Here is a 17,635-nt window from a genome sequence, read left to right as displayed (position 1 = left end):
TCTAAAGAAGATCAAATAAAAGTGGCAGAACATTATATAGCCAAACAAACTGACCAGCCAGGATTTTATGAGACGATTGTGCTATGGAAAGGTATGACGTTCCACTGTTCACTTTACTGTTTCTATTTGTTGTCTGTCTTCAGCGACAATGTGCTAAATGCTGGGACCAAGCGCGTAGGTGTTACCATATCGAATACTAGTAATCTAAACAGAACACTTTTATAGTAGAATGCACTTACTGTAAAATAATTTCAAACTGAGTGACAATATTTTTTTTATCTAATTATTTTTTTATTTTGTACGCGTTCTCGTTGTTTTGTTTTTGTATTTCGGCAGTACGCATTAATATCTGGCGGCAATGAAAGTGCATGCTAAAAAAAAAATAACTGTGATTTATTGTTTAGACACAAAAATGAGATTAGCCGTAAGAACACTGATATTACACCAGTTTCCAAATACAAAATTCTATAATAAAACTTAGGGAGTCTTTGGTCTTAAGAGCTTAGGGGGTCCCAATAAAAATGGCAGTTTTGTTCTGATCGGCCGTGAATTTTTGATATGCTGTGAATGGAGTTATTCAGGAAGGTAATAATGTAAAGAATTAACAAATTTGTTGTGCTCAGTTCGGCGCGATTAATAATATGCAATCAATTTCCTGTCAGTTGACAACACATTATATTCTAAACCAAAGACTGACAGCACGTTTTTCGAAGACACTGTGCCGTTCAAACCATGGCAGTGGAATCGAAATTTACTTCAGTCTGCGTTAGATTTGTGCATTCAGATCTCAGTATATTGAAAAAGACGTTTGTTTATAGTTTTTAGCGATAATCAGCAAGTATTTCAGCTGTTCGTTGTACGATTCTTTGATGTCCCTCAGATGAGAATATATTTAATCTGACTGTTTGCCGTTTACCACGGTGCTCAATGTCCTAAATAACTGAACGGCCACATCACTGCTTCATGTTAACTTGTATTTCGAAATATATCCAAGTCACAAGTGTAATGACTAGTTTATCATTTATGGTTTATTTTATTCCAGGTAGAGGTGTTTTTGCTGGAAAGCAATTCAAGAAAAGAGATTTCTTATTGCAATACGATGGTGAACTTATTAGTGGGTCGGAGGGAGAGATTCGTGAAGAGTCTTCTGATGGCAGTGTATTCCGTTACTTTTTTTAAATTCAAGGATAAGACATATTGGTTAGTGTCCACATCTTTACAATCTTTTCATATGAAACTCATTTAAACTGCATTTAATATTAGCCTATCCCATAGTACTGTGTACATGTCTGTGTTGTGACTACTATGTGACCCTGTACCACAGCCACAGAAATTATTCAAACTCAAACACAACACATGTGGTGTTTTTTTTAATTCATACCTACTATCACCAATAAATTACATGAACAAATAAGGCCAGTAACCCCATCTACCAATATTTGTAACAAATATCAAATTCTTATTTTATGTAATAGTAAAGCTTTAACAACTTTGCCATGTTAGCCACAAAGAATATTTCTTCATTTATTTCTTTTAATGTAGTGGATGACCATATATGACTGTATGCAATTTACTATTATCAATAACTTGGGATTGCTGGTCATTCTTAAGTCTGTATCAAATGAATGATTGTGACAGTAAAAATAATCTTTTAACTCTTAGTCCATAAAAAAAATCTACCTTGCTATATATTTTTCAAAAGCTATATTTTGCCAATGTTGCAGTATCGATTCTACTAATGAACCTGGTAATGGACCTAAATATGGGCGGCTAGTAAACCATGAAAGAAAATTTCCAAATGCAAGAATGAAAAGGACAGCCATACCTGGCACTATTTGCTGTAAAAGACATTGACGTCAATGAGGAAATATTATATGATTATGGACCAGTCAAATTACCATGGGAGCATAAGGTAAGATAATGCTTATTTTCATAATAATGTTATAACAGCATATGCCTTATAAATATATTTATATACAATTTCCAGTTGAGAAGTTGGTGAAAGTCTGAAATAGGTAATATTTGTTCACATCATTCCTTTAACTGATTCCATTCGAAATTGCACATACACTTGCACATGTACTACCACAAACACAAGTACAGTAGGATTGTCTGGTTTGCAAAGTCCATTGGTGTGATATTTTTTCTTCTGATCGTTGACTTGTCATGATGTGTTCAAGATTTGTATAATTATTCCTGTTTTCCCCATGAAAAAGAATATGGACTGAGTGAAATATTTCTAATTTTCTAAAATACATCCTGACCTTGCTCTCGCTACATGTATTTGTTAATTTTGCATGTGTATGGTATGGCAGTATGTCAGTAGATATATCCAGAAAAATATTTTTAATGGTTTAAAAATGCCTATTGTTTGGAATGTTGTTCGCTATTAGTTTGCCCATACTGAGTTTTGGACAGTCAAAACCGATATCTATCATTCAGCAAGATCAGCTAAAACAGGACAAACCTGGACTAAAATTCCTGGGAATAATGTACAACAATGTGACGACTGAGAACCATAATTATTTAGGTACTATTTATTATATATATATTCTGATTTTTCATTGCTAAACCAAAAAAAAATTTAAGTTGTCTTGGTGAAACAGTCATTAAAATCAATGTATTGGTTCATTTCAACTATGCATTTATTACCTTGAAGTGTTGAAAAAAAAAATCCAATAGCAAACCCGGAAAATTTATGAATTTCCCTACTTCAGTGCTAAAAATGGTTGAGCATGTGGGTGTGGTACACTGGCAAATGGCTGTGGATAATACAACCGAACATGATTCTGTCATTCGAGTCGTGTTTCAATAAGCTGACTTCAATTTCCATGATATAAAATATTACATTTAATTTGCTAAAATCATAACAAAGATCTGAGTATTCAAATCATATAACAAGAGGTCACAGTTCAAGTTGCATTTATGAATGAACAATGTGCCATACGATTTGAAGCATTAATTAATTAATTAGCTACATTTGATCCAAATATGAGTTTTCATTGGCCAGAGAAGTCAATTGTTAATGCCCGTTTACCCATGAGAGAGACCCCCCCCCAATCTTTAACATATTTTTAGCAAACAAGTTTTTTGGGCCACCATTCACTGAGCATGTACCTTTAATCCCTTTACAGTATTCAAAAAGAAACATGGATACAACTGATGCACAAAGGATAATCAGTATATCAGTTGAAAAAATTGCTTCAGATAGAAATCGGCTCTCATTCAGAAAACTGCGTATTGCCCCAAATATTCAAAAGATCCTGCTAGTATCTAATGTCATCAGCAAAGCTAAACTGGTTTTTTCAAGACAAATGATTATTGGGTTACAACAACAGCCCAGTTTGGAATTGGGATATCATGATTGCAAGCTAGAAACTATGTCAATATACAAGACTGAAGTGAATGTTACTGATAAGACACAGGAGTTGTTAAATCGTCATTCTAAGATCACAAAGTTGAGAAGTTGTATTCAGAAAGGGAGTATTAGGTCATGAATGGCAAAATTCTCCCCAGAGATGGTAATGGGACAAACATTTCAGTTTTTTTTTTAATTTACAACATGCTGTAATTTGGAGTGTATTTTAGTCCCCGTTCTAACGAAGTCCGTGCGTTCGTCCAGAGTCGTATCTCAGAATCCCTTGGACCGATTCCGTTCATTCTTTGCATGTGCCTAGTACTTTATGTGGCACATATGCACATGCAGTGGTTTAGTGATTCGATTCAAAATGGCCGACTGGCAGCCATCTTGTTTTTTGAAAATGTTGTATTTTTGACATGCTTTGTCAGTTTTCATTCAAATTTAGTACATAGATCATACATGTTAGGATACATGTCCCTGACCGTCTGTGAGTTCCTGAGTCTGTCCGTTCGTCCGTCCGTCCGTGCGTCAGTCAGTCTGTCCTGAGTCATATTTCAGAATCCTGTAGACCGATTCTGTTCATTCTTTGCATGTGCCTTGTGCCTTATGTGGGAGATACGCACATGCAGTGGTTTAGCGATTCGATTCAAAATGGCCAACTGGCAGCCATCTTGTTTTTTGAAAATGTTGTATTTTTGATATGCTTTGTCAGTTGCCATTCAAACTTGGTACATAGATTATACATGTTAGGTTACATGTCCATGCCGATTTTTTTCGTAATTGGATCTAAGATGGTCGGTATCTTTTTTTTTTTTTTATGCGGTATCTTGGACGTGCTCTGTCAGTTTTCATTCAAATTTGGCACATACATGTACTTTATACATGTTAGGATGCATGTCCATGACAATTTGTTTCAAAATCTGATTGACAGCCATCTGACTTTTTGGCCTTACTACTATTGATATTTCCACAATTTATGTACTATTTTCATTCATATTTGGCACATACATCATACATATCAGTGTGTTTCATAATCAGATCAAAGATGGCCGAATAATGGCTGTTTTTATTTTTGGCCATATTACTACTACACAGAACACGTGTTTTGATGTACCGTACTCGACCGGGTTAGCGCCCAGAGGCCTCAACTCAGAAAATCACGATTTTGTAGGGGTGGGCGCTTACCCGAGCACCCCCCTCGAAAAAGAGTGCAAATGAAAATTTTGATTCATCAAGTGACAGATTACGTCTTTGAGGGAAAATCAAATTACTAAATTAATTTGCGTCGTCATTGATTTTCACAATGAAGAAACAGAAATGATCACAAAAAATATGCACATTTTATTACAATATTAATTACGTACCACCATAATTTACGGAATTAAAAACATTTGAGTCTTTTGGAACACAGTCGAAGTCAAAATTGTCATATTATTTCCACTGACGAAGTTGTTGGATCGTACGCAAACTCTCGATGAAAATCACTTTCCGCCATGATGCAATTGCAGATTTGACCTACAGCAGCGTCGTTTGACCTAATGGGTCAAAGTTGGTTATTAACTAATCAGAATGCTGTGTTGTACTGACGCAAATTCCCGAAGACTTTCCGGTAACGCAATGCGGAAGTGAATAATCGATGTCGAAGTACGATCTGTTGGAATTGATTTCAGCGAATAAACGACATGGTTTTTCCAAAAAACTAGTAACTAGCCATTTTTGAGAATTAGACTGAATATGGCATGAAATATGTATCGCATTTTACTTGTATTAACAGGTCATTGTCGAAGCGTAGTTTACGCACGGTTACCGTGTTCTACGCATCCACAACATGTTCACAGCGGTCGATGTCCACGCTGTATCATATAAAAACGATTACCAAGATTCGTTACGCAAGACCAAGTTTTAAATTAGTTGCATTTTGAAGGGGTGGGCGCTTTGCCGAATGTGACCCCAAATATAAAAATTGCGCAAAAGTGGGGGGTGGGCGCTTGCTCGGGCATAGGCGCTAATGCGGTCGAGTACGGTAAATAGACAATCTGTTGTATACGCCACTTGGAACTCAAGTTTCAAGGACACGCTCGCGACAACCCCTCTGCTTTAATATGATGAGCACAAAAAGAACTTTCAAAAATTTAATGGGGACTGTGTCATTTTCAATGACTTGTAAACAATGTACCGGTAGTAGGGCTTGTAGGGCTTTTGAAATATGTTATAGAAAAGCTGACCTAATTTTATCCCACGTGTCCATTAGTAAATTTTCGCAGCTGGTTAAGTATTCAAAACAAGAAAAATTTTTGCATTATGCCTGTCACCTTTTTTGGGGAGAACAATGCCATTCCGGTTCCAGACCTTGGTCATGTATGGATAGATCTTGTGTGAACTTAATACATACATGTACATTGAACGTTTGCAAGTAATTTTGTTTCTCAGACTGGATTCAAAATGGCTGACTGGTGGTCATTTTGTTGTTAGTTTTGAATGTGGGGTGGGGGTTGGGGGAATTTTGTTGTAATGAATGTGGTTTCAGAGCTGTATCTGACATTAATTGACCAGGATGGATCTGATTCAGAATGGTGGAATGCTGTTATAAAGTATGCCTCTGACATATATTGATTGATGGCAATCAAACTACTATTCCTATGTCATTTCTTTCATGCTCTGATTCAAAGTGGCTGACTAATTTCAGTTATGTTTACTGTTAAAATAAGGATGACTCTTGTCATATCATGAAATGACTTGTTTTGGTAAAAAATTGTTTACTGGTAGCCATTTTTTATGAATTCTTTACCAGATCGCTGACATGCTTGAATATGCTTCAAACATCACATAAGCATCAAACTTAATGTTGTACATTTCCATATATATGGAACTGAATCTCGCTCATACATGAACAGATTTTGTTTACTACATGGTATATGCATTTTTCACATATAATGGTATTTAAAACATTATGTTGAAAAAGTAACGTGAAATAGCTGTGCTATTTCCAATGACTTGATTTTCTTGTATGCTGTTGAGTGAGATTAAATATAAATATTTATTGCTCTAAAATCTTTGTCTTCTTCTATTTGTATTGCTTTTGTAGATATTAAACTTGCAACAAACACATGGCATACCAGCATGTACCAGGGTGTCACGTATTACCAGAACGCACATCATCTGATGAAATCAGTTGTCTGTTAGCCAAGTCTCAAGTACCAGGGTGCGACATATTACCAGACCACACGTCACCAGATGGAATCAGTTGTCAGTTAGCCAAGTCTCAAGTTCCAGAGTGTGACGTATTACCAGACTGCACATCACAGGACGGAATCAGTTGTCAGTTAAGCAAGTCTCAAGTACCAGGGTGTGACATATTACCAGACCACACATCACCGGATGGAATCAGTTGTCAGGTAGCCAAGTCTCAGGTACTTGGGTCTGACACAATACCAGACCGCACATCACCGGATGGAATCAGTTGTCAGTTAGCCAAGTCTCATGTACCAGGGTGTGACATATTACCAGACCGCACATTAACGGATGAAATCAGTTGTCAGGTAGCCAAGCCTCAAATACCAAGGTGTGACATATTACCAGACTGCACATCACAGGACGGAATCAGTTGTCAGTTAGCCAAGTCTCAAGTACCAGGGTGTGACATATTACCAGACCACACATCACCTGATGGAATCAGTTGTCAGTTAACCAAGCCTCAAGTACCAAGGTGTGACATATTACCAGACTGCACGTCACAGGACGGAATCAGTTGTCAGTTAGCCAATTCTCAAGTATCAGGGTGTGACATATTACCAGACCACACATCACCAGATGGAATCAGTTGTCAGTTAGCCAAGTCTCATGTACCAGGGTGTGAGATATTATCAGACCACACATCACCGGATGGAATCAGTTGTCAGTTAGCCAAGTCTCAAGTACTAGGGTGTGACATATTACCAGATCGCACATCACCGGATGGAATCAGTTGTCAGTTAAGCAAGCCTCTAGTACCAGGGTGTGACATATTACCAGACGACACATCACCGGATGGAATCAGTTGTCAGGTAGCCAAGTCTCGGGTATTTGGGTCTGACACAATACCAGACCGCACATCACCGGATGGAATCAGTTGTCAGTTAGCCAAGTCTCAGGTACCTGGTTCTGACATATTACCAGACTGCATTTCACCGGATGGAATCAGTTGTCAGTTAGCCAAGTCTCAAGTACCAGGATGTGATGTAATACCAACCACACAACACCTGATGGAATCACCACTCAGTCAATCCAGTGTCAAGTACCACAGTGTGACATATCGTCAGACCACACATTATCCGATGAAATTAGTAGCCCGTTAGCTGAGATTGTTACTGATCGTCACTTGAACGCTGCTCCATTAACAAATGTTTTTTACGAACAATACTGACTCAGAATATGGCTGTACATGATTTGTGATGTTTCCATAATTCAGTTCGGATGAAATATCCTAAACAGGCTGGACAGGGAACATATTCAGTTGCAGCTATATGATATGATGGTCTTTTAAAGGGAATTAAAAAACCCTTTCAAGCCTTGAGTACTTCCACATTATGTGCATGATTTCCTTTGTTTGTTAGCTTTTGCCACAGCAATTTTCTTTTAGCGCTTCTGTATTTGAAACTCAACACATGAGCTACATCTGGTTCTTCACTATGCTTGCTTTCAAAATGCCTAGGTAACTTTGCAACTGGCTTCATACAGTACACACAATACTGGTATTTGTCCCATTTCCTTTTTTCTTTGTGTTATTTGCTGTAAGAACCAACACAGATGAAGTTTCAGATACAGTTGCCTTATTTTTGAGAGGATGATGAAGTATCAGGTTTCAAAACAGCACATACATTACTTGAACATTTGTTTTCTTCAACATCTTTTCCAATGCTTAATGACTGAAATTGGGGTGTAATGTTAAACACCTCTGACTCACAATCCGACGATTCAGATGTAGAGGCTCCATGATCATCATAATCCTCACCATAACTTTTATTTCTAGACATTTCATTAAATAGCTTTCTTTGTGATGTGCAGTCTGGTAATATGTCACACCGTGGTACTTGAGACTTGGCTAACTGGCGACTGATTCCATCCGGTGATGTGTCGTCTGGTAATATGTCACGCCCACATTTCTGTGCATATTTGTTCAAGCACATGGTAGCACGTATTGGATTCTCTAAATCCTGGAGACAGGCAAACACATACAGATTGGTTTTCAGAACACCAACCGACTCTCTCTTATCCATAAGCAATGTGACTTGATTTTTCACATGGTGTGTCAGAATGACCGGAACATTTCTACCTCTTTTTCCTCTTATTTCAACTCGTTCAAACAACTGACATAGGGCTTTCTCCCAATCCGACAAATGACATGCTTCTTCCATGTTTGCTCCACGAGATTCCCTGAAATCTGTAATTGTTATACGTTCCATCTCGCCACTTCTTTGACGATTGAAGATAATTAACTGTATGAGGGTGACTTCACTTAGCTTCTTCCATGACGTTTTACAGGTGTTTTCTTTAAGATTTTCATAATTGTGCTGCTTTTTTCAGATATTTGTTCATCCTTACAACATCTTCCACTAATGGTAGATCGTTTCGTTTGTTTCTCTTTTGTTCTAGCTTTGAGCTTAGTGCATGAGAACTAATTTTTTGAGCCCACTGCATCTCACACAACTTGAGGAACCTTGTATATGCTATTTCCATATTAGAATTTTCACTCTTTATGGCATCAGTTATACAGATTGCAGCACGCTTTTTCAAGGCATGTCCCAACATCAACGCTAGAGATAGTTTTCCAGCTTCATTTGTGCAGCTTCGATTACAGCATCAAATTTTGTAGGATGAATAAAATCCCTTAAACAAGAGTCTTCTTTACTCTGCTTCCTCAACTCTAAAAGTAGTCTTGCTAGTTCCCTCATCTTTTGTTTGACATACTGATGTCAGGTAGAGGCAGTACCAACTTTGATGTATTCTCTGTAGCCATATTCTACAATCAGATCATCATTTCCTGCTGTAATTGACACATCATCCTGAATCATTTGGGATAAAAAAATTTCAGCCATACCAGCATTTTTACTATGAGGTGACAACATTCCGGCAACTTGCTGTATACGATTATGAAATGCCTGCTGTGGTGCTTTTTGAAACATCCAGACTGTACATGATTTGTGATATTTCCATAATTCAGTTCGGATGAAATATCCCAAACAGGCTGGACAGGGAACATATTTAGTTGCACCTATCTGATATGATGGTCTTTTAAAGGGAATTAGAAAACCCTTTCCTGCCTTGAGTACTTCAACATTATTTGCATGATTTCCTTTGTTAGCTTTTGCCACAGCAATTTTCTTTCAGCATTTCTGGATTTAAAACTCAACACATGAGCTACATCTGGTTCTTCACTATGCTTGAGAATCCAATACGTGCTACCATGTGCTTGAACAAATATGCACAGAAATGTGGTTTGACTTGCCCTGAATGTTTCAACTCAACCAATCTTAAGAAAGCAAATTGCAACTATGTCTCAACTTTTCAACTTGAAAGACAATGGACAGGAAATTTTGGCTGGTTTTTTGGGTCATTACATCAGAGTTCATAGGAAGTTTTATAGGCTCCCACAAGACACCCTGCAGATCACTAAAGTCAGCAGAATTATACTTGCTTGTGAAAGAGGATCTGTGGAAAAGTACAAGAACAAATCACTTGATGACATAGAGATTGACTTGAATGGTAAGTATGGATTTACTTTAACGTACATGTATGCCAGAATATTTTCAATGAATGTGGTGATGGTATGTTCTTTTTTACCGCCCTATATTCGTGAAAGTAATTTCTGATTGGATGAAGTCATTTCGAAATTGTATTTATGCCAAAGCCACAGTTCCTGTGGTTGGCAAAATGGTTTTCAACTGCAGTTTTGAAATTTTTAAATGTTATTCTAAAATTGTTAACTTTATCGTAAATCACATTTATGCCTAAACAAAAATGGATGTTCTTACATCAAAAAAAAAATTAATTTCTCATTACTATTGTATGCTTCATCAATATGTGTGTTTATTTCAGAGGTTTCAGATGATGAAGAATCAGTGCTGATTGATATCAAGACTCCTGAAGGTATGTGAGAGTTATAATACTGGAAAATCAAGAATTTATGGATGGATTGACGATTAGAAACAAGGTGGCTGAATGTCAATCATTTCAGTGTTAAAAAAATCATAATTAAGCATCAGCTTCTGGATCCATATCTCTGACATGTTTATGTTCCAACTATATTACTATAAACAAAACTATACATCTTAAGTTTGATAACTAACTGGGACTGTGCCATGCATGGCTTGTTTTTTTATAAAGGGGAAATAAAATCCAACCATGAAACTATTACATTACGTTATTCTTCATGAACAGCGTCTGTGTTTGCACACACTGTCACAGATCAGTACATTTCCGAATCTTTATTACTTTCATTATACCTGGTATTTTTTCAGCACCTACTGAGAAAACAGCAGATTCAGCTGTATGTAAGATAGAACCGTATTTGATACTAGAATCCAGTTTTAGGAATCTCAAGAATGGGAATGAACTTTCTGATGATATTGTCAATTCTGCTGTCTATCCTGCCACTCAAAAAAGAGAGGTAACTTAAAGTTATATTAATTTAAAGTTATATTAATTACTTCACTGAGTCTGTGTCACATGTACATCATTGTAATTAGATAAGAAATAATTTGTGTACACTATAGCATGCTGTACAGTTATCATGTGCTAGATAATATAATTAAAAAATAGAAATGATAATATTATAAAAGCTAAATTAAATCTTGTTTAAATTGTTAATACAATAGGGGACATTATACTATATAGTTTTTTATGAATTGCAGGATTCATTTTTCTTCTTTCTTTTTCATTTACATTTTACTTGATTCTTCCTTTTAGTTCAGCATGAGCTTGCTTATCCTAAAAGAAGGGCATCTGGCAAAAGTGATGCTTTTTTCACTCAGACTTCATCTAGTGTAAAGAAAAAAAGCAGACAGATGCCTCAAGGTATGGAACTGTTTCAGTATGTAGCTGCCAAAATTTCAATGTGTATTGCACCTCATAGACTATGACTTTATGATGTCTATTTAAACAATAATGAACGACCCGCCAACCTATAATGGACGAAAGCTCACTCCATTATGAGTTGACAAAGAATTTATTATTGTTATTTTTTGAAGCATTTTCAATATCAGTGGATTTGCTGCCACTAAAAAATGGAAAATTTCGAGAAAAATCCACAGTGAACAGAACTGTTTCGCAGTCACTGGCCTGTAAATCTGAATAATTTAAAATGTCTTTCTGAAAATTGTATTCACAATCTCATATGGCAAACTAAGAAAGAAACTAGTTTTTATCCATCAAATATTCTTGTAATTAAATAATTCACAGTGTGGTGTGGAGTAGCATTGTAGTGGTCGCCCGAGTGAACGGCACACAGTGACTAGTACTTTTGGTGTCCGTCACGACCTTGCACTATGCTATGCTAGACCGCCGCCTATGGACTGACGGAATTGACTGTGCGTAGGAGTGTGTACCATGGGTACATGTACGTTGTCGTATTGTTACCCAATCCAGCAAGTGTTTTCAAACCATTGAGGTGGATTTTATTGGCGACAGTCCTGTAATAGCTATTTTCAAATGCTACGAGAGGCCCATGATTTGATGAATACTTCAAGCCAAACGAATGCGTAGCGAGTGAGTGAACATGGCTGGAAAGCTAGTGGGTGTTAGCCATCCTACAAACAGTGATTTTAATCTTGCTGTATAAATAACAAGTCATTGTTAACGACACAGTCCCCGTCCAAAATTTTGTGATTTGACATATCAATTTGATGCTGATGAAGTCATTGAGATTAGATTGAAACCATTAATAGGAGATGGATTTGTAAAAAAAATATGATTTATTGCTTTTACATGAGACTTGGACAATCATATTGAATCAAATTACAAAAATAATGTTCGTGTTGATGTATCTATTGGTATACTGTTTTTGTACAAAATTTAAACAGAAATATTCATTGCATTCATAGGAAAGTAGGCATGGGTACCATGAAAAACAAAATGGCCGCCATATTTGTTTGAATCACGAAAAAAGTATGACGTGCACCTATAACCAAATGTGTATGATCATCATTCCAAGTTTAATCCAAATCGACCCAGTCATCTTTGAGAAACAGCCTCGGACATGTGAAAATGACGATTTAGCGCTTTTACATTAAAATTGGGCATCGGCCAGCCATATTGAATTGAATCACAAAAACCATGCTGGTGCAGATGTATCTCTTGGTATACTATCTCTGTACAAACTTTAAACAGAGACATTCATTGCATTCAAGATAAAGTAGCATGAGTACCATGAAAAACAAGATGGCCGCCATATTTGTTCGAATCACGATTAAAAAATGACGTGCAACTACAAACCAATATGTATGATCATCATACCAACTTTGATCCAAATCGGCCCAGTCATCTCTGAGAAACTGCTGCAGACACGTTTAGGTATCAGAAATAGCAAATTTTACATCCAAAATGGCCACAAGTCGCCCATTTTTGCTCCGATAATAAAGTAACTTGACGCGTATATGTAAGATATTATGTCTTCATGTAAAGTTTGAATGAAATCAGTCAATTGGTGTTTGAGATATAGCTCCGTACGTACATACATAGGAATGGACGGACGGACGGACGGACGGATGGAACTAACCCAAAATGATAGTCCCCGTTTTCGGACTTCGTTCGAACGGGGACTAAAAAAAAGACACCTGACAACAATCTTGTTTCACAAATAAGTGTAGTACTACTATTCATTTTTCTGTACTCACACTCTGTAAACATAGCAGCATCTGCTTGGTTGAATCACCCCGGGTTAACCTTAGTTCATTGACACGATTAGGGACATGACAGCGGCATCAGTCGTAGAATCTAGAAGCATGCCTACTAGATGAAATGCTTCAGCCGAGCGTGCTTTAACGTAGAGAGCTAACGAGGATGCTTGCAATTTCTCTTCTTAAATAGTTTCTCCTTTATTCGTTTTCGAAAACTACATTGTAATCAAATCCATGGTACAGGGATCAATAATGGGATACATTATTGCAAATAATCTGCTGCATTGACATCATAAAATCCACTGATATTGATAATGCTATAATATAATTAAATATAAGGTTTACTTTAAAATTGCATTACATCATTTATTACATATCCATGTTGATTTGTTTTTGTTATGTTTGACTGACTGGTGGTCATTTACAAAACCATAAAAAATCAACATATGAAAATGTCATTTAATTTGAAATTACTCATAGGATATTACTTATACACCTTGTTTTGATTTTGAGTGATGGCAATTTTTCAACTATTATTTCAAACAACTTCTTTTTGAAAATCTAAACAATTTTGCAGCAACAGATTTTGATTTGCGGCTGTCTATTTACCTTGTTACTTTGTAACAGTAGATTTACTTGATATTTTCTTTTTGTGTTAGGTGCAGAATATAAGATATGGAGTGTTGAAGAACAGATGGCTGTTAAAAATTATTTTTCGCAAGATATTAGACTTCTACACATGTCTGGAAAGGCTGCTTGCAGTAGTTGTTTACAACAGAATCCAGTTTTGTGCCATAGGTCCTGGAAAAATGTAAAAGATTGTGTTCGTAATTTGATTACGGTACATAAGAGGCGGAAGGATAAATGAATTCTGTTATTATTGCTGCCAGATGTTATATAATAATGTGGTATACATCAAACTGTAAAAGAACTGCTAAAGAGCCGCCAGTTCATATTTGCTACCACACCTGATTCTACATCTCACCTCATCAGGTGCTCGGCTATGGTAGTATTAAACTCTTTTTATAGAAAGGGAATCGTTCCAGCAGGATTATGATTTAAGGTATAGATACAGGTTCTTGGGCACTTGGGAGTGAATTTTTTTTTTTTTTTGCTTTTTTTATCCAAAGTCTTGGCTATAGATTGTTAAAATTTCGCAGTATTGTGAATAGTGGAACATACTCAAAAGACGATTTTAAATTATAGAAAACAGGTACAAACATTTTCTTTTTTGAATGTTTAGCAAGATTTAGCAAGGCTGTACATAAATAATCAAAAAGAAACATGGTGAAAAAAGTAATGACGGGATCTCCATATTATGCACTGTATTTAACTTTTTTCAAAACAATAATAGGTTGTTGTCAAAATAGTGTGAGAATTTCAAGACAAACTAACATAAACTGTGGGAGCTAATTAATTTCCAATCTCTGTGACTAACCAGAAAACACGAACAGAGATAATGCCTGTTTTATGAAAGTGACGACGTTAATCGTCTACAAAAATGGCTATTGCATCACAACGACATGCCAAAATCCATCATACATCGATGCTTGCTGATGTTCAATTGTCAGATAAAAAATAAAATAAAAATATTTACAATTCAAGGGAAACGGACGTAAAATTGTCTGCAGAGTCAACACCTTGCGCGAAAACTGTCACGGTGTCGTGTTATCATTTCCACTGAGTGAGGGGCACAATGGATCACGTAAAGCTGATGAGATATTCATACAGTTATATAAACATTGCGGATTGAGTCTAAATTTACTTTCCCTCAAACCTTAAAAAAATACATTGTATGACTCAGTTTTTCGTGATCTCCAGTGAAATGGACCATGCGAAGTTAGACGACCAGTTTGAAATGGGCCGTAATATTTTGCTACACAACGGCTATTTGCAGTTTTTACTACTCAATCAGTCAACTGCCTGTGAGAAAAAATCTAAATGGGAGGGAAAATATTGTAAATCGAGACAGGTTTCATTCAACTAAAGATGAGATGGGTCGATAAAAATTAAACGAACCCTGACCTCTGGAAGTACCCGATTTATAGAGTGCCTTAGTACCAGAGGTTGCAGAGCATACATACAATGTACTTTTCAACATCGCTACAGGTGCATGCTAGCTGACAAGGGGTTTCCGATTGAGGTAACCAAGATGGCATCACAGAGTGCTTCATTTTTCCGTGGTGCTTAAAAACAGAATCTTGTTGGCAATTTTTCTGTAATTTCCAGGGTATTTTTTTATTTTTAATTAACCAAGCATTTTACGAGCATGCCATTGACAAGTTATCGATACAGCTCAGCAATGGTGTTTATCCATTGCATTGCAATGCTATCAGCAGGGTGATCTCTACAGCAAAACGAAAAATGTTTACTTTGTATACTTCAGTTTTAAAATACCTTGGGAGAAAAAAAATGTGTGAAAACAAAAATATTTAGTAATATAACAATATGCCAGGCTAGAAGTTGTTGACATGTTGCGAGATAAGGGTGAAACTGTTTACTTATCATTTACAACTGTAAGCAACGTAAACAAACTTCGGGACTTTTAATCACATACGTGTGCCTCGGTTCCCTCTATTTTAAAATCGTTTTTTTGAGTGTTTCAGCATTGACAATGCTCCAAAATTTTAACATTATCTAGCCAAGACTGTCTGGGTAAGAAAAAGCAAAAAAAAAATAATTCACTCAAAGTGCCCACGAACATGCATCTATACCTTAAGGCCACTTCATTGTTATTGCAATGAATCTCACACTGTCAGATATTGTGGTCAAATCTATGCAGGTTGTTGTAACCTTTGCAGTTGGGTCATACCTTCATTAATTTCTGATAACTGGTACTATAGAAACAGTGACAGGTTCTTAAAGCGACAATAGATTTTGAAAATTTTTGTTTAAATATACCTACATAAAGATTACCAAAATACTGTTTTAGACATAATTGCGTGGAGATTGGTCAGCCTTTCAAGCTGGGAACGTATTTGACCCAGGGCCCTCAGTAAGTTATCATGTACTGTAATTTTTCATCAAAACTGGAATTCAATAGATGGAGACCATGACGCAACCGTGCCCCCCCCCTTATTTCACTGACAATGATTTAATGTACAATGTCCGTTTATGCTATGCTTTCAGTGTCTGCAGGAAATGTTTTATTAAAATGAAAATATCGATAGTTGCATCTATTGTCGTTTTAACTACAGTGGTCACAAAAAAATTATGTCTTTATACTGAACTGAATGTGTGATCAGGTGAAACAAACCTATCTCTGCTACTCAGTAATACTACATGTGCACTTGTCCTACATTCTAAAAAAACATGTTACACTGATTGGTCTTATGGTAATCATGTCAATCAAAATCATGCTTTGCTCCAAAAGCCAATAGCAAGTTTGAGATATTCTGTGTACATCATTTGTTACTTAGGATGAATTATAAAAACATAATTGGATTCTAGAAATGTAAATGTTATTGAATTGAGCTCAATCTGAAATAAGTGGCTGAATTCATGGCTTCATTAATGGAGTTCCTGTGTTCTTTGTTATGATTAATTAATATTTTCATGTATTTCTACCTCCATATATTTTGTTTTTCATCAAATAAATCCTAAAGCAAGGTGGTCGTTGCACCATGGCCTGGTTGATAATGGACTTGTACCAATGCACACAATGCGTGTGAAATACATTGTTTACGTGTAATTCAAACACCCGCTGCGCCGACCACCACCCTTTAAGTTTATGGGCATAAGCATTTAGATCATTTACAATGATCATTTTGTGCATTTGATCTTAGGTGTACTTGAGTTCCAAACAGGTTTATTCCTTCCACTACCATAGTTATCTGTGGTCATCCACAACATGGTCTTGTTTAAATGTTGGAGTACCGTATGCTCTATCTCACCTAAATTTGGGATGGAAAATTACCACCTTTTCATGCTGGAAGTTTGAAAATAAGAATAAACATTTTGTTTGATATTGCATTCCAACAGAAACAAAAATATACTAAAAATATTTACAAATTTTCTATACATAATGCCACATGTGGCTGAGAAAAAACACAACTATGGAAAACTCCCTGCCTATACTATTAACAAGTACACTTTGATCTCTGCTCATTTCTCATTATAATGTAAGAAAGGAATATGTATTCCTTCAAACTATTGCAAATAAAGTTGGTTAGTAGAAAATAGCGTGATGATATTCTGTGTGAAAGTTGTATCAACCAGATTCCAACCCCATTCTATTTTATCGAATTCAAAATTTGGAAACAATGCTAGATAAATACTGATACGAGTTCATTGCTCTGAGAATTACAGTTGCAGTTTATGCAACTATCAGTGTTGTCCCCTACTGGAGATGTACATTGCCATTTTGTACAAAAAAAGTTAAAAAGAAATGCTTGCTTCCCTA

At 36.2% G+C, this 17,635-nt stretch overlaps 2 protein-coding genes across 2 annotated transcripts; both read left to right on the top strand.

Moving 5' to 3' along the window:
* Positions 1–497: 497 nt before the first annotated feature.
* LOC146733935 (uncharacterized) lies at positions 498–6,658 on the top strand. The gene is made up of 4 exons (XM_085508290.1): positions 498–585; positions 1,043–1,200; positions 1,725–1,912; positions 6,447–6,658. The coding sequence occupies exons 1-3, from the start codon at positions 568–570 to the stop codon at positions 1,852–1,854; spliced, it is 306 nt and encodes a 101-aa protein (XP_085364416.1). The 5' UTR covers positions 498–567; the 3' UTR covers positions 1,855–1,912; positions 6,447–6,658.
* Positions 6,659–8,497: 1,839 nt separating this feature from the next.
* Positions 8,498–17,412, top strand: LOC146733934 (uncharacterized). The gene is made up of 5 exons (XM_085490446.1): positions 8,498–10,102; positions 10,436–10,486; positions 10,858–11,006; positions 11,306–11,413; positions 13,893–17,412. The coding sequence occupies exons 1-4, from the start codon at positions 9,892–9,894 to the stop codon at positions 11,384–11,386; spliced, it is 492 nt and encodes a 163-aa protein (XP_085346572.1). The 5' UTR covers positions 8,498–9,891; the 3' UTR covers positions 11,387–11,413; positions 13,893–17,412.
* Positions 17,413–17,635: the final 223 nt, after the last annotated feature.

The sequence above is a fragment of the Saccoglossus kowalevskii genome, chromosome 15, assembly GCF_978046115.1.
Source record: "Saccoglossus kowalevskii chromosome 15, keSacKowa6.1, whole genome shotgun sequence".
NCBI classification, from domain to species: Eukaryota; Metazoa; Hemichordata; class Enteropneusta; family Harrimaniidae; genus Saccoglossus; species Saccoglossus kowalevskii.
Note: the sequence above shows the minus strand (reverse complement) of the source record. Positions and strands in the feature narration are given on the sequence as shown.